The 17,771-nt window shown below is 40.3% G+C and overlaps 3 protein-coding genes across 5 annotated transcripts; 2 read left to right on the top strand and 1 right to left on the bottom strand.

The window, feature by feature from the left end:
- Positions 1 to 252: 252 nt before the first annotated feature.
- p2rx5 (purinergic receptor P2X, ligand-gated ion channel, 5) lies at positions 253 to 7,020 on the top strand. Of its 2 annotated transcripts, XM_083986715.1 has the most exons (13): positions 253 to 528; positions 1,416 to 1,566; positions 1,839 to 1,910; positions 2,065 to 2,140; positions 2,290 to 2,374; positions 2,561 to 2,641; positions 3,444 to 3,588; positions 5,312 to 5,445; positions 5,532 to 5,625; positions 5,719 to 5,784; positions 5,933 to 6,021; positions 6,115 to 6,338; positions 6,437 to 7,020. In XM_083986715.1, exons 1-13 carry the CDS (start codon positions 398 to 400, stop codon positions 6,508 to 6,510), a joined length of 1,422 nt encoding a protein of 473 aa, XP_083842841.1. In that variant the 5' UTR covers positions 253 to 397; the 3' UTR covers positions 6,511 to 7,020. The 2 variants fall into 2 exon arrangements, with proteins under 2 accessions (XP_083842841.1, XP_083842842.1); XM_083986716.1 differs by having other exon boundaries at positions 6,115 to 7,020.
- Positions 7,021 to 7,704: 684 nt separating this feature from the next.
- On the bottom strand, positions 7,705 to 9,429 carry emc6 (ER membrane protein complex subunit 6). 2 transcript variants are annotated; one of them, XM_083986717.1, is made up of 2 exons: positions 9,239 to 9,429; positions 7,705 to 8,359 (listed from the first exon to the last, which is right to left on the bottom strand). In XM_083986717.1, exon 2 carries the CDS (start codon positions 8,305 to 8,307, stop codon positions 7,975 to 7,977), a length of 333 nt encoding a protein of 110 aa, XP_083842843.1. In that variant the 5' UTR covers positions 8,308 to 8,359; positions 9,239 to 9,429; the 3' UTR covers positions 7,705 to 7,974. The 2 variants fall into 2 exon arrangements, with proteins under 2 accessions (XP_083842843.1, XP_083842844.1); XM_083986718.1 differs by having other exon boundaries at positions 7,705 to 8,356; positions 9,239 to 9,416.
- Positions 9,430 to 10,062: 633 nt separating this feature from the next.
- On the top strand, positions 10,063 to 17,408 carry shpk (sedoheptulokinase). The gene is made up of 7 exons (XM_083987417.1): positions 10,063 to 10,217; positions 10,323 to 10,464; positions 11,812 to 11,986; positions 12,743 to 12,895; positions 13,360 to 13,535; positions 13,671 to 13,871; positions 16,268 to 17,408. Exons 1-7 carry the CDS (start codon positions 10,080 to 10,082, stop codon positions 16,660 to 16,662), a joined length of 1,380 nt encoding a protein of 459 aa, XP_083843543.1. The 5' UTR covers positions 10,063 to 10,079; the 3' UTR covers positions 16,663 to 17,408.
- The last annotated feature ends 363 nt before the right edge of the window (positions 17,409 to 17,771 follow it).

The following is a 17,771-nucleotide window of genomic DNA, read 5'->3' as shown; positions in this document are numbered from 1 at the left end:
AGTATAAATAATAAGGACAAACAAACAGATAGATAAATAATAATAAAATAAAATGGTTAGGAAATATGAACATGAAAAATAAGTAAAATAATAATAATAGAAAGAAAAGAAAACAAACAAAAACAATTATAGTAACAGTTATTACATTGTGACACTGTGTCACAATGTAATAACTGTTACTATAATTAGACATCTTAACAAAGATTGTACCTGGACATTTTGACATTTTGACATTTCCTCTAATCGTGTTAAAGCAGGCTGTGTTGGTGTCCTGCGGGCTGCAGCCCCTCTCTCTCAGTGGGTTTGCCCGGTATGACAAGTGAACCAGCTGTAGTAGCTATATATCTGCTGGGAGCCTGGGAGCCGCTGTCTCACTCGGGTTCACCGTGCGGGAGGAATGGCAGGCTGGGGGGTCTTCTTCGTTTCTCTCCTCAACTACAAGACGGAGAAATATGTCATCGCCGAAAACAGGAAAATCGGAATATTATTCAGACTGTATCAGCTGGCCGTGCTGGGATACATAATAGGGTGAGGTGCACTGCATGTCCTGTTTTGCGAACACGGCATAAAGTAACCTTTTAGAAAGTGATTCACAAGTTAAAAATAGTTGAGCATGTCGGAGTTTTTTTTGTTGCTGTGGTTGTGTTGTTAAAGTGGAAGTAGACTACCATTGAGGGGCTTTTCTGTTTTCAAACAGTAAAGAGCTTTTAATGTTTTAATGTCTCAAACTACTGTAGAGAGACAGTGCAGGTTATCTTACCCGCCACCCTGCGCTCTTGTGTGATGTCACACTGATGTAGCTATGTGAGAGAAATGATGAAATCTGAGCAGGTGACTGGGGCAGTGAGGTGGGAGCTGATACCAACAACTGGTTCGACCTCACCTCTTCATGAAAGTTAAGATGAAGTGACAAATTTAGTGGTTGCAAGTGTGGCTGTTGCAGGGGCGGCTTGTAAAAAAAACACATTTAGGATCTGTGGCCTCGGTTGTGTAGGACTGCTGCTGTTGTGTAGGACTGCTTATGCACATGTGCACATGTATTATCTCCATGCCACAGCTGAGACCATTGGTATTTTTTCATTTTGCTCATTAGATGCTGCTGTCACGCCCTGTGTGTGTGGAACAAATAGCTCCATATAGTCCAGTATAATACCAGTGTGGATGCACTAAATATTATGTGATGTAGCCAAGGATACATTTACACATTAGCATTACTCCTGTCATCTGCCACATGTTGTTGAACACACTAAACAACAGTTACAGTATGTGTGTTCTGTCAACCCAGTCCCCATGGTCACAAACAGGCTATATATAAACAAATATAAGAATAATAAAGCATAAAAACATAATAATACTCACATACTGTTTAATCTATTTAGCACAAGACTTTAAAATGTTTGCGCTGAATGTCTCAGGTGGGTGTTTGTGATGAAGAAAGGGTACCAGGAGAAAGAAGAGGCCATCCAGTCCTCCGTCATCACCAAGCTCAAAGGTGTTACACTGACCAACAGCTCTGAGGCAGGGCCTCACCTCTGGAGTGCTGAGGACTACGTCATACCACCAAACGTGAGCCTCATCTCCCAGTTTATCTCTCACATCCTTCTCTTTTATTTATTTAAAAAAAAAAAGGCATTCCCAACCAGTATTGATGTCAGAGCCCCACCCAATTACGCCGCTGTCAGAACAGATCATGGTTATTGAGTATCTGCCTCGGTAGATATCATTAGCCTCAGCATCTGACGAAACAGATTTAACAATATTGAACTTTGTGTGAAGTGTAATTTGTTTAACCTTTTGCTTCTAAATCTTTTTTCTCTGGACCTAATTTTATTTTGTAGGGTGAGCAGGTGTTCTTCATAGTAACAAATTACATACAAACCCCCAATCAGAGACTTGGGTTCTGTCCTGAGGTGAGTGCATGGAAAAAGAGGAATCTAATTGATCATATTTATTGCTTTTTTTTTTCAATCCTAATATCTGAATTACAGTAGGTTACACTGTTACAGATTAAGGTGTCCAGAGAATTGCTTTTTCATATCCAGCTGCTTTTATTCTACCTCACAGAGTTTAAAGGTGCCAAATGGACGATGTAGATCTGACGATGACTGTGCAGAAGGAGAGTCTGTGATAGCTGGACATGGTGAGGACCTTAAACCTCAGTTATAGGTTTACATGTTCATCTGCTGGTCTAGACTATTGATAACTCATCTATTTACACATCTCATGACACACAAAACACCAACAGTGTTACATAATGTCTTATTTTGCAGTCTTTGCTCTCTTTCTCAGGGATCAAGACCGGCTTGTGTGTGAACAGTACTGGGACCTGTGAGATTCACGCCTGGTGTCCAGTTGAATACAGCAAGCAGCCCTCGTGAGATTCCCCTCCCTCCCCTCTTGCAGAACTTTGGAAATTAGCCATTTTGTGCTATTACATTCACACACACTCTGATCCCTCACAGGGACCGAGTTATTTCACAGGTTCTATTTATTACTAATACAGCCTGTCAGCTCCGCTGTTAGCTCTTACACATGGCTGTCTGCCTCTTTCGTTTTCCAGAGAGCCCTTACTGAGGGAAGCAGAAAACTTCACCATCTACATCAAGAATTTCATCAGATTTCCAAAGTTTGAATTCTCCAAGTGAGTATACGGATGGATCCAAGGCATTGTAAGACAGATCAGCAAAAGAGCTGAGGGATATACATGTTCCAATGGCTGCTTTAAATAGCTTTAGGGTGAAGAGAGCCTTCTATTTATACCGGGCCTGTGCATTGCGCTCAGTGAGACAGTGAAACAGTCATCTGAGACGTCCTTGACAGCGGGTGCCTTGCTCTGGACAGGTGTCAGATCAGATGGGGCTAGCCCAGGGAGCTCTGCTGCTGCCCTCTCTGCTGTTTTCTGTTCAAGTCCAGCTCGACAGCAGGGAGATGCCACGAGGCATGTCTCATTCATCAGTCAAGATCTAATTCAAATTACACGGTTATCTCTCTTATGTTTCCTCACTAATCTTGTTATACTTGTGCTGAATGTGGATTGACAGGTTACAGAAATCCCTGTTAATGAAATGGCTGGAAACACTACACGTCTTACAGTGTGTCACATGGGATTGTACTGTACTCTTGTCTGGGTTTGGTTTGATTTCTGCATATTTAGGCTTACAGTTCATCAGAGTGTGTCGAGTCACAGTGTGAGGGCTTTCTGAGCTTGGCCTTAAATGGTGTCTAAGATTGAAAGGTCAAAGCCAAATAAGAAGTTGAGAGATTTCTGAAGCTGTTACTTGGCAGGGCCACAGAATTGTGAGTCGGTGTCTGCCACCACTTGTGAAAACATGATAAATGTAACGTTTTTATGTGCATCTCAGGATTGAAAAGATGAGCAAACAAACAAAAAAAAATGAAAATGAGACAACAAAAGTCTGACAGTTGGTGTCTTAACGTTTTAGGTCTAACGTCCTTGAAAATTCTGATGACCCCGACTACCTGAAGAAATGCTCGTATGACCAAGAGGAGAATCCGTACTGCCCTATCTTCCGCCTCGGAGATCTGGTCAGCTGGACTCAAAATGACTTCCAGGAAATGGCTGTTAAGGTATGAAGGCTACTAATGGGCCTGTTCAGATTGTGTGTGGGAGTGACTTCAGTTCCTTGCTTCCTCACAGTTATTTTATAATAGAGCCCCATTAGTGAAAAATTAAGAATTGTGGAAAATCCATTTATTAATCCAGAGCAACAGCTGATTGGCTTCATAAGAAGGTGTGGTCTGCTTCCACTGAAAAGTTTATCTGTTTCTGTGGTTTTGGGCCAAATCATCCAAATAACAAAGCATAGAGCACAACAGAAGTACATCTCCTTGCATCAAGGTACAATACAATTCAGATGTGAACAACGAGTGTGGTGATGAGTCTGGAGCAGGAAACACACACATATACAGAAAGACCACAAGGGAAGGAGAGAAACAAGGCAAAGAAGGAGAAACAACTTGAGTTGCAGCAGAGCTGTACCGCAAGTATCTTTCTCACCTGTAGATGTCATGGATATGCTTAGTTACTATCATGTGAAATGTCATATGTAGCTCGTTTGATGAGAACTGCAGTATATCTGTGAATTAATTCTGAAAGAAAGCTCTGCAAAACCCAGTTAAGTGTGATAACAGCTTAAATGTCAAACTACTTACCATAACAGTTGACTTAATGCATTTCTTAAAACACAACACTCTCAACCTGACTCACTGCCCAATCAGCTAGAGTGATTAAAAAAAACATGTGTGGGGATGAGAGACCTTTGAACAATGAAGGGCATCAAGGAGGAGCCATGAATTGTGTCATTATTGTTGCAGCAAACATGTTTGTATACAAATGATGCACAATTGTGGTGGAACCTGTTAACCCCACTAATTTGACCACCTTAACAAAATATTAAAGGTCCCATATTATGCTGTTTTTCAACCATTTCACATGGGTCTAAGTTGTCCAACCATATTGTATTCCTAGTGTATTGTCCCCAAATCAATCTGCAGCTCTACATCTCAGCAATCTAAAAGTGTCTCTCCAGAGCTCCCCTGAGAATGAGCCATTTCTGTGTCTGCATCTTGACATGCAAATAAGATGTGTAAACCACGTCCACTCCACAGCCGTCACGGGGAGAGGGTGTGGTTTTCGCTACATGTACATGTGCTAATGTTGACATTGGGAATAGGAATGGGGTCGGGCATTGATTTCTTGACTGTCGCTGTTCCAGAAAAGTGTCAGCGGGAGTCACTTGAATTTGGTGCCTCATGACGTCAAGTCTAACAGCACTTTCAATTCGCCCGATTGGAGACACGATCTCCTAAGCAATCAATTAAGGGAGTGAAAAAAAGTGTAGCAATCAATTAAGGGAGTGAACAGACTTTTTTCACCTCCAGGCGTCATAGAAAGGCCACAGGAACACATAGGACCACTACAAAACCAGTAGAAAGTGGATTTTGCATAATATGGGCCCTCTAAAACTGGACGTGTGCAAACTTTCTGCAATTAAACTGACTTGTATACACAAATACAGTCCTCTGTGGGCTGTTTCTCTTGCTGTACTAAATTAACTCTGTGTTAATGAGGCTGATCATTAGTATCATCAAACTATTTAGAGACACTAAAACCAACCCACAGGCTTTCCTTGTGTCACTATCATTATTAGAGAATAAATATCTGTTCTTATGTGAAGTTGCAAGACTAAAGCTCTGAATTGTAGTTACTTATATGGCACCATTACTGTTTACTATCATTAGGCCTATTAGTACTTCTAGTATTAACAAATTGTCTGTTTTTGTCGATCAGGGTGGGTCTGTTGGTGTTCTCATAGAGTGGAACTGTGACCTGGATAAAGACTCTTCACTGTGTAATCCACAGTACAGCTTCACCCGTTTGGACATGAACTTGAACAGCTCGGTCACATCAGGCTACAACTTCAGGTACGTCCTCTCAGTCACCGGACTAGAGATACATCTGTTATTCCTCTGCTTGTCCAGCCTGTTTTATTTTCATCCCCCTCCTACAGATATGCCAGGTATTACAAGGATCCAAATGGTGAAACCTATCGGACTTTGTATAAAGTGTATGGAATTCGCTTTGACATAATGATCAATGGCCAGGTACGGCTGTGATATGAACCCTCTCTTTCAATGGACGTGATTTCAGTGATGGACTTTCTGTAAATGCCTGTTGTTGTTGTTATTATTTTGCAGGCTGGGAAATTCAATATTGTTCCCACAATAATTGCCATTGGTTCCGGTGTTGCTCTTCTGGGAATTGTGAGTAATTTACTGACATCTTATGTATAATTGGTGTGTAACTGAGCACAAAATGTCATGTAATTGCATCATGAGATGATTATGGGTGTCCATCAAACAGTGAGTCAGCTGACGAAAATGAAAAAAAGATGTGTTTTTTTTCTTTCAGGGAGCCTTTGTATGTGATATGATATTACTGTACATGATGAACACAAGCTCCTTCTACCGAGATAAGAAGTTTGAAATCATCAACTTTAAGTATGCCTATCGTTATTTACACACTTGATCATCATTTTCTAAAACCAGATCGTTACATCTGTTGTTGCATCTCTCTCCGATTGTGTGGAACAGGAAGGAACGGACCAAAACTAAGGACGGAAAGGCAGGACACCGGGAAAAGAGATCCAGGAAATCAGCTGCAGAGAAAGGGGCCGGCAACTCCATCAAAAAGCCAGAGGATGCCGAAACTGCCGAGGAGTCTCCCGCGGCAGAGGGCGAGTCGACCGTGGAGAGACGGGGTCCCACCATTCCACGCAACACAGGACAAAGATACTCGGCCATTATCCCTTCTCAAGGTGCAGAGCCAAAGCATCATATCACTTTCGCTCCACACAGTTAAGTTTGCAGACAAAAACAAGACAAATCACCCGCAGTGGTCTCGGTTATGTTGCAGGTGGTGGAAGCAAAAGTCGGACTGATGTCCACTACTCACCCACTGGCACGACTGCTGGCATTCCACTAGCCTGAGTGATGCTTGCCTTGACTGAAACTGTGTTGGTCCAGGGAAAGGTCAATGTTCTGCACTGTGGGCCAAGACACTGACGTTTGGAGATTCACAGGAGGGAGGTTTTGAGGTAGCTGGGTCAGGAACCAAAGGTGGAATGTGGGAGATTATATAAACAGGTCCATAAAGAATGATATACAAAAGTACTGTGATAATGCTGATGCACTTAGCAGGGTAACATAAAAATTATTCAAGACTAAGACTTTTAGTGAATTGCCAAATGCTGTATATATCAGTTACTGCTCTACAAATGCAAATAATTCATATTACTGAATCAGTTTCACATCATGCAGTCCATCCAGAAAGTTTTCAGATCCCATCACTAATGTTGCAGCCAGACTCCTGGCTGTTCTTGCTCTTGAAAAAAAATGTTTTCATTGTGGCATATTGGGTCTATATTTTATTATAACATAGGATGGATGCAACATAACAAAACATGACAGGGCTAAAATACTTTCTGAATGATCTGTAAATTCAAAACATTCACGTTTTTATTGGCTTTTGATCAGACTAATTAAGCATAATTTTCAGTTTGAGGTATACCTGATGGGTCTTAGTTTTGCTTTTGCGCCATTTTATGGACTATGTTTTAATAATTACTACAAAAATGCTTGATATAGATTATATATGTAATAAAATAATATATAAAATACAAAAACAAAGTGAATTCTTCTAAGTCAGTTTTCAAAATACCTTCTAAATTCAGTGTTAGGTCGTGAGAGAAATGAACATGTAGGAAGATTCAAATAATTTTTTTAATGCACACATGAATGGTCTTATTTGTTCATATTTCAGCTGGAAGCATCGTGTACTGTACTTGTGTTACGACAGGCATTTGAGCATACTGTTAAACACTGCTGATGTGTTTCCTGCTTTGTGTTGAGTTGGCTGTGCTGATTGTGACTGTGATGGCTACAACACAATCATATCTGCAGCTGCTGTGAGTTGTTTGTCATGTGCCATCAGAAAACGGTGTCACTGGTGAAGTACGGTCTGATCAATGAATTAATGTTAATGAATGGACATTTAATTGCGATGACTCCCTTCCTGTTTCTATTCATTGAATGTCCTTTATTGTAAGAAACAAATGTGTCTGTCATTTTGTTGTCATGCCAGCAAGTGACATTACCCGACTGATTAATAATGCATTCAAACAAACTTGTACAGAGGTATTTATTTAAATCATTAATCACATTTTTCATAACCTGACCATAGTATTGTTACACTACAACCTACATTATAACTGTGGCTCTTGTTACTCTTCGTCTGCATATGGTTGACACATTTATTGACACATCCTCTAATATATGAACCGTTCATAATAGAAAAATCACTAATGGCTTATCTACAAACAGCAGGGCAGACGATTTTATTAGTCGACTTTAGATTAGACAGAAATAATTCAGAGTGATTTGTGGGAGATCATTTTAGTACACATGCACCATTCCATAGAGGAAAGTCCAGAACAGGACGTAAGTAAAAAGACCTCCGACAAGGCCTCCGGTGAAGAGCAGCCGCCGTGATTTGAAGCATTTGTTCCACCGCCGTCCAGCCTTGAGAATGAGCAGCAGTGAGAGGAGAAATGAGGCGAGGAAGTAGAAAATGAAGCCGTACAGTCCCGTCAGCCCCATGATGCCAGCAGTTGCTCCGGAGAGTGCGGATACAGAGGTGCGGCAGTAGTCCAGCACAGCGGCGTTGCCCCTCACGGCCACTTCACTGATGAACTGTGGTCCCTCACGCTTGGCTACAACTCCTGCCATGTTGGCTCTGGTTGGAGGAAGTTCACAGGAGGAGGTTCACAGGAAGCTGCTGCTGTAAAGAAAGAGATGCAGATCACAGTACAAATTACAAACATTGTGTGATTTTTAACCCTTTTAAGCTGTTCCACATCAATACATATTAAAGCAATGGCTGTGGTTTATATTCCTTTCAAAGCTATGGTAAGCAGTGACCTAAATTCTTTAGTACAAAACCTATTAATTATCAAAATGTGGCAGATTGTTACAGAGACATTATAACTTCCTATTAATTATGTTGCTAAACTAAACAAACTGAATAACAATGGTTATACATTTACAGTACAGAATACTCTGAGTGCTTCTGAGTGAATATGACTTGTAATTGGGTATTTGTATATTATGTAATTAACCCTTCAATAACACTTTAATAATTGCACTAGTGGCATGCAACTAGAGTATTTCTGATGTAAGTTAGCATGACTGACATGCTACATCAGCTGTTAGCAGACTGACAGATTGCTGTACGTCCAATGTTTAAGACGGAATAAAATCACGGCTATGATGGGGACAATCTGGAAAAGACACAGCAGGGGTCTCGCTGCATTTAACTCATTACGTGAGTGACAAATCAGGTAGCTGTTAAGTCAGCAGTGGTCGATTTTAGCCTCTATGATTTTAGCTTAACATTAGCCACTGACTACAATGAAGCAACCTGGCTACGTAAATTTAAAGCCCTGTAGCGATGATAAAAACAGACACAACAGCACAAAGAGACAAAAACACGACAAAGCCCTACTTAACACATCGAAATTACTACATTAAACCCAGCGCTGCACGGTCCTGGGTAGTTTAGCTGCACATTAACCTGCGATATCTGGACAATCTTGTCAGTACGGATGCTAATATGCTAACACAGCTAGCTCTCTAACGGTAACCGATGACAGCTTCTCACCGGAGATAAACGCAGACTCGTCGGCTCCTCACGACTCGATCACAATATCATAATCTGTAAGAAACACTTCGCACACTCGAGCAAGTTTGTTGTTGTGAAGGAAGGTCAGCTGGTGTGGCACGGAAACGGCACATTCATCCTCGTCTCATCGACACTCCTAGACCAGAGTCAGCCATGCTACTCCGCAGTGCATTATGGGAAGAAGGTGGATGCGACTGCGTGGTGCCTTCGCGTCACATAAAAGAGTAGGAAATAATAACTTAATGGTAGGTAAATGTCTTATAACTGTTAAACAACATAAAAAACTAAATATACATTTGGCCAATTTCAGTGTTTAGTATACATTGCTTTTATAACTTAGTTTATAAATAGTTAACCATAGTGAAATGTATATAGTGCCCAGGTATGACTCTTATTTTTCCAAATTTCTGTGACATACTGAAGCTTTGGCTGAAGCATGGATAAGAACCGATAAGAACATTATACCAATTTTTATTTGAATATTTTAATTTAAGAAGTAAAAATTAAACGGAAATTCTACCAATCTGCCAGAGCGTGGCATGATTGCAGCCTAATAAATTGTTCAACTAGCACTTGTCCCCCCAAGTCACCTGCATGCAAAACTATTGTGAAGTTTATTTACTGCTCATTTTTTCTGTATTAATCCCCCAAAACATGTTAGCAGTAAATAGTAATTAGCTGAAAAATAACTATACCTAACTTAAGTGGAAATTTCTAATTTCCCATTTTAATTGAAGGCAACTGTGTTGACTTTGCACCCCCATGGTGATGCCGTACAATCGACAGGACCGTGGAGAAACACACAGTGCATTCCGCTGTCATGTCGACCTATATCCTGGGTGTAGATGTGGGCACCACCTCAGTAAAAGCAGTTTTATTAGAAACTGGCTCCAGGTCCGTCGCTGAGAGTCACACTTTGCCTACTACGGCCGATATAATCGACAATAGCGGCATAAAGGTGGGTGCGTTCACGTACCAAACAACTGCAAATCTGCAGCTCAGGTATATCTCCTATGTGTGTGCCCCCTGTGTGTAACTTGGCTACATCTTATTTTCCACACAGGCGAAAGAACAGGACACAGGTCGGATCATAGACACCTTGAATCGGTGCATCGGCCTCCTGCCCAGAGACAAACTGCAGCATGTCTGCAGCATCGGGCTGTCCGGACAGATGCACGGGGTTTTGTTTTGGAAAGCAGAAAGCGGTAAAAACATACAGTCCTGGTACATGTAGGCGCCCTCTGTGGCAATTCACAACAGCGTGTGGCAGGTTGTGTAATAGGAAGCAACTCCTCTGTAACACGAGCAGTTTGAGAAGTAAAGACACAGATTTAAATGGTCAGAGGAATAAAAAGCAAGGTGTGGATCGTGATAGATTAATTGTCACCTGAGCATGTGGAGCTGCTGCCACTGGGCTTTAAAATATGGGTAAAATGTGCACAACGTTAATAATTCCTATCACAGCCTAACATGTGCACATCTGGATAACTCAATGACCCCAGTTCAGAAACCTCCAGTGTGCACCCAGAGTGTTTTTCACATGATAACCTAATGTTCCTGGTTTCAAAATGTTGTGACACCTGCATATGCACAATCTGCATGCTTTGGAGGCTCTAATGAGGATCTAATGATCAACTCCAGGAGCCCACAGCAAGGCTCCTACTACATCACACTCCCATCTGTGAGGCTTACAAAGGATTGAATAATTCATGCTGATTCATAAGCATAGAGTTAGTTTTGTTTGAAGACCATTAGAGAATTTGAATAATAAATGATTTTACTGATCAATGAGTGTGACATGGCATGAAACTAACAACATACAGTAACAACACGTGAAATGTTCAGTAAAGATATAATGTGCATGCAAAGTCATTAGGTGTAAATGTCAGTCATCAGTCAGTCTGGTCATATGTGTATGTGTGTTTGTATACCCACACACACACATAATAGGGATTCAATTCCACATAATAGTATGTTATACATCGTGAATAATTCAACGTTAAACATTTTGTGCAGGAAAGTTGATGCAAAATCAGTTTTGTGTTATTATTTGTGTAATCATATGTTACATTCACTTATGTGTAATATGATTGCGCAAATAATAACACAAAACTGATTTTGCGTAAAAGTGGACTATCCTGTCTGTGTTTTCAGACGCTGATCATCAATCTCATGATGGGATAACAGCTCTTATGGTGTTTAACCAGATTGCACACTTCAGAAAAACATTCACCAGTAAATGTTCATTAGCCTTCTTTGTACAATCCTGCTGAATCATTCAATCATGTATAATTACCAGTACTCTAATACTTTTAATGAGCTTCTAAGTAGACTTGAGGAAATCAGATTTCAGATTTCATCATCATGTTGCCCTCTGCTGGCTGCACACAAAATCTTTTTAAACAGATGTAGACCTACAGTTTGAAATAAATCCAATGCTCTGAACAAAACTGAAACTAAAACCAAAACCAGTAAGTCAGTAATTGTTTATTCTATGTTGGAGAAAACACTGAAGTTAATGTCTTTCCCTTTCTGTGTCTCTCCCCTCACAGGTTGTGATTGGTCCAGCAGAGACTTCTTCACAGCCAGAGACACCAGTCAGCTGATCACCTGGCAGGATGGACGCTGCAGCAGCGACTTCCTGTCGTCTCTACCTAAACCAGACTCACATCTGAGTGTAGCCACGGGGTTTGGCTGTGCAACAATCCTCTGGTACATAAAGAACAGGTCAGCACACACACTTTAAAAAAAACAAAACGCTCCATGTAACAGCTCAGGGTAACACTTTATAACAAGTATACACTATTAAGCATTAATTAAGAATTAATAAATACTGAATTCTTCATTTATAACGCATGAATACTCATTAATATGTAGTTTATAAATACAGGTAGTGCTTATCAATGATGAGTAAAACATTTTTAACTGTGTTTATAAACTACATACTAATGAGTATTCATGTGTTATAAATGATGAATTCAGTATTTAATGCTTAATAGTGTGTACTTATTATAAAGTGTTACCCAGCTCAGTTCATTTGTATTAATTTGTAAGAGGTATAAAAAAATATTTCTAAATAGGTATATTGAAGATGAGGGATAAAAATATAGTGCTAAACATAAGGGATATCATACGTTGATATGGATACATTTATTGTTATGGATATTTATGTTGTGTATGTATATTGATATGGATATTTATGTAGTATATATATATATATATATATATATATATATATATATATATATATATATATATATATAAACCATGATGAGTAGAAAGGGGTAAGATTTTTTTTTAAGTGCATACTTCTTCCTTCTCCTTTTTCGAACTTGCATATGCATATTATGATTTCATGATACTTCTATTTTTATTTTTTGTCTTTTATTTATTTATTTATTTTAGACGTGTTCAAAATAAAATCCATTCATTCATTTGTGATGTCAAAGTAAATAATGTGAAGCTGTGTGGTTATCGCTGCAGGCCTGAGTTCCTGGAGGACTTCACAGCAGCAGGTACCATCCAGGACTACGTGGTGTCCATGCTGTGTGGCTTGGACGGGTGTGTGATGACGCCTCAGAACGCAGCCAGCTGGGGGTTTTTCAGCACTTCCACCAACCAGTGGAATAAAGACATGTATGTAAATCGTTGCACTTCCTGTTTTAGTTATACTTCAGTTTCAAGCTCCAGCAGCCAGCCAGAGCATTTTATTCATGAGATAGATCTGTGCAGCTGCTTGGGTGGGTGGGGGATTTGGGGTTGGGGGGATTACTCTGGTCCCCTTAGCACTCAGTCACTAGTTGGGCTCCCAATAAGTAGTGTAACCATTTGCAGTGTGTCAATCCCCATTTCCTGTTTTCCCCCACTGTGACCATCCATTAAAATCATAAAAGGGTCAAGAAGCTCTCTCTTAGCATTTCCTCTCTCTCTCCCCTGTGACTCTCCATTAAGGGCAAAAAATGGCCCTAAAATAAATTTTTTTTTAAATCCATCAGTGAAGTGATAATTGCATGAAAAACATACATCATCATAACCATACAGTGTCAGAATAATATGTAACCTACATAACAAGCCACTCTGTCTGTGTGTGCCTGCTCCAGTCTGAAGGGTGCCGGCTTCCCGTTGACCCTGCTACCTCGGTGCGTGCATTCTGGTGGATTGGCGGGAAAGACGTGCTCCGACTGGCATGGTATTCCCGCTGGCACCCCTGTAGGAGCCGCCCTCGGGGATTTCCAGTGCTCTGTCTACTCCTGCATGAGTGCACGGACAGACGCAGGTGAAGCAGGAAGTCCAGTCCGGTCATCTCTCTCACATTAAATGCATTATGCCTTCATAGTTCATTCTAGTTAATGGTCTGAAGTGTTTGTAATGTGGTTGAAATGGACTCTCTGTCTGTCTCTTGCACTCCCAGTTCTTAACATCAGCACTTCGGCCCAGCTGACCTTCGCCATGCCGGCTGATTTCAAACCTCCAGATTCTCCTCGTCCTCACTCCTCCATCTCCTACTTCCCCTACTTTGACTCCTCCTACCTGGCGGTGGCGGCGTCGCTCAATGGAGGGAATGTTTTGGCCACTTTTGTGGAGATGCTCACCGGCTGGATGAAAGAGCTCAGTACGTATTTTTATTTACCATCTAACAACAAAAGAAACTGAATATTATTGATATTTATGTAAGATATAAACATATCACTCATTTACAGCTGTAGAAAAACTACATTTTTCTCAAGCTCAGTCTTTTCTACTGTTGGTTAATGGCAGTGTTGGTCAGTCCAACACTTTGATCCACTGACTGACATACTGCAGCTTCAGAAAGTATTCAGACCCCTTCACTTTTTGCACATGTTATTGTGTTGAAAATTCTAATTTAGGCTAAATTAATACAATAGCGATTTCCCCCATCAATATACTCTCAATAATTCATAGCAGCAAGATGAAAACAGGTTTTTAGAAAATTTTGCAAATGTATTTAAAATCAATACCGACACCGACACAAAAGTTGAAAATGTTAATTTTACACAACAGAGAACAGAAAGTAAATTCAAATTTCAAAGCTGTTGTATCTCGATACAATATTAGACAGATTATCCAAAATGAAACACTGTTGTGTACTACATTTGCTACACATTTTATCTTGAGTTTCTTGGTTGTGAGTGTGTAAATGTACCCACCATGTTGTGTCCTCAGAGAGTCCACAGTGGAACAAAAAAAAAAGCAGTATCCATGGCAGGTACAATACTTCCTGCTAACAATACCGCAGTGTGATGCTTTGCATGTCAAATTACTGTTGTGCACTTCAGCAGCTGTTGGCAATTACGCTGATTACTAAGCGTCTGAAATCTCCATCGGCTGCTCATCGTAGAGTAAACGCAGCCTGAGCTCGACTTGTGGTTTTGAGTGAAATGTTTTGATAACATTTCGATAATGGATTTGTTGCCCTTAACTTTTCGCATTGTGTTGTTTTCATTTGTGTTGAGCAATTACAAGCATGCTAACTGACTCGAATGAGATATTTCCAACTGACAACATTAATGTTTTGTTGTGAGCATGTCAGAGTGGTGACGTTAGCATTTGGCCCAAAGCACCAGTTTGCCAAAGAGAGCCTTAACAGAGCTGCTAGAATAGACTTTTATTTCATCTACAAATGTAATTTGGTGATTCAGCAAGTGAAATGTAATTCATTCATGAGGGTACCATTCAGACACTGAATCAGTCGGCTTCAGATACACACCAGACTGATGAGTGCACAGGTAGATGATGATGATGACGCTCCTCCTGGAGGCTCTTGTCAAAGCTATAAATACTGTAACTGTGAGACCAGTTTCACACCTCAGGTGAATTTAGAAACTGAGCTTGATGAATATTTTGGAGCAAGATCATTACATTTGAACACTGAGCAGTAAATCCAGACCACAGTGAGCAAAGTGAAAAAAGAATGACCACAGGCAGACAGACAGTGTAAGTTAAGCAATTGATTATCATGGTGATATCTAATATTATAGATCATTATTAGGGGTGTGCCCAAAAAATCGATCCATCAATTAATATCGATTTTCTATTAAAAAATGGGATATCAGTTCAAAATTCCGTGAATCGATCTTTTCAAGTTTTCCTGTTTAGTTTAGTTTTTAGTTCATTAGTTTATTAGTTTATTATGTCGAAGACAATCCCAATTAATCAACTGTAACAGTAAAAAGGGCAGCTTTAGCCAACATGGCTAATATCCTGCTGTAGTCCCCGGCCAGATGACAATAGGCACCCTAAAAAGCAAAACAAAAAACAAAAACAATATATTACAGCACAATGATTAAAAAGAGAGCTTTAGGACAGCTAGGAGACAAGATAAATCAACGAAGATAGGAGAGAACAGTGAAACATCAGTACAATCATGCAGAGACAACACATAATCAAAACCTGTGGCGGTTTTAGGCGGGGCTTTAGCCTCCCCAAATTCAATCTCAAAACATACAGAAGCAGCAGATAAAACATAATCACACATCAGCACATACAATCACATTCAGGAGTGCAGACGGACATCACATACTGTATAGAGAGGCAGCATCCATGATCATGGCACAAATAACACACAGCCATATGTTAGTGTGTGCAGGTATAATTGTCGGCAAGCCATGTTTTTAACTTGGCTGTAAAAGTGGAGTATGTATGTGTATCTTTGATATGGGTGGGAAGTGAGTTCCAATTATTTTCCACGTTAATCAGTGTTGGATCATATTAATTTTTTAAAACCATTAGCCTACTCTTTTGAAGAAGTTGGTGTCCACACATGATTGTGTGATAAAAATATTGGCTGACTTACAAAACAGAAACTCTGATAACATAAAATACCCCTCATTGAATGGATATCGATATTTAATCGAATCGAATCGAGACTTGAAAAGAATCGGGACCTTGTGAATCGGAATTTAATCGATTCAGGAAATCATTGACGATACCCAGCCCTAATCATTATAGATAATTACTTGTTCTCCTGCCCCTCCCTCTCCCTCACAGATGCTGAGCTGAGTGATTCATGCTTATACGAGAAGCTGATTGGCTGCGCCCTGAACCAGGAAACCAGTGAGCTGAGCGTGACTCCCACCATCCTGGGAGAGAGACACGACCCTCTCTGCCTCGGTCAGGTGACCAACATCTCCCCCTCCAGTCTGTCTCTGGGTCACGTGACCAGGGCGCTGTGTCGAGGAATCCTGGACAACATCACGTCCATGATGCCGGCCGAGCATCTGCAGCAGGCCGGAGTCAGCAGGATTGTGGGCAGCGGGAGCGCGCTCGCTCGCAATGAGGTTCTGAGGCAGGAAGTGGAGAAGGCGTTTCCTCAGCCGGTGGCGTACGGACAGAACGCAGACTCTGCTGTCGGCGTTGCCATGGTCCTCTGTGACCGAACTTGAATGAGACCCATGATTCACAGGAGAATCCCTCTCTGTTGTTGTTTACATGATTTACTGATGATTTTGCACACTTTGCACCACAACGAATGGGTTGTGGAATGTTTTTGACCAAAAAGGATAAAGACTGAATCTACATATTGATCGGTGTACTGGTTCAAACTAGCTGCTAAATCGAAAAACATTGAAATTCACTGTGACTGAGCATCTATTAACAATACACTAGGCATTTCTGGGCCTACTTTGTTGTTGTTTAGTACTGTTTGGGTTGTTGTTTTTTAACACCAAATCAATACAGCAACTAATATTTCGGTTGTTTTGGAAATGTATTCCTCACCAAGCTTCAGAAAGAAACAAAAACTACAGTAGAGCTCATTTCTCCACAACAACAGAATGTTTTTTGAAACACTTAAAAACCACGCAGTCACACATTTTTTGTAACAAATGAATTATTTGTCACATGTACAGGGGACTGTTTCAGAAAGTAGCTTCACATGCCTGACCTCAGTGATCCATGATAACTGGTATCATTAAGCTCATCAACTGGTTCATCTGTTGTGATCACAAGCCAAGCGCTTGTCTCGTATGGTATCATGACTGAAGTTACCTATCAGATGTGACATTTTGTATTTTATTGTCGACAGTATGATCACATAACTTGACTAGAATAAAAAGCCATTGAAGAAATAATAATTGACATTAAAAAAAAAGCCAATCATCTCATTTACTTTAAAAGATTTAACATTCAAACATTATTCAGATGTTGTTATTCTGAGCTCTGTTAAAGGACAGATTCTGAAATGGTGTCATTGCACTCGCACGATTTTGTGGCAAATGAAATAAACTTTGAATAATTAATATAAGTCGGTTGCATTGTGGTTAAATACTAGTGTCTGTAATAATTACCATGGAGAGCAAAGTGATTCGACTGATCCATAAAAATGTTTTTATTGCTTTTTATCCCTTCATTTGTAAGAAATCGATCAGTAAAGCTCTTAATGCTTCAGTTAGAATTTCTGACCGCAATGGATGGATAAATGTCCTCAGTTCGGTCAGTTCTCATGTTGTCACTGTTTTTAGTCCTTGCCATATTTGTTTTCAAGGAGATGATG

This window comes from Trachurus trachurus (assembly GCF_905171665.1).
Source record: "Trachurus trachurus genome assembly, chromosome: 14".
Lineage (NCBI taxonomy): Eukaryota > Metazoa > Chordata > Actinopteri > Carangiformes > Carangidae > Trachurus > Trachurus trachurus.
Note: the sequence above shows the minus strand (reverse complement) of the source record. Positions and strands in the feature narration are given on the sequence as shown.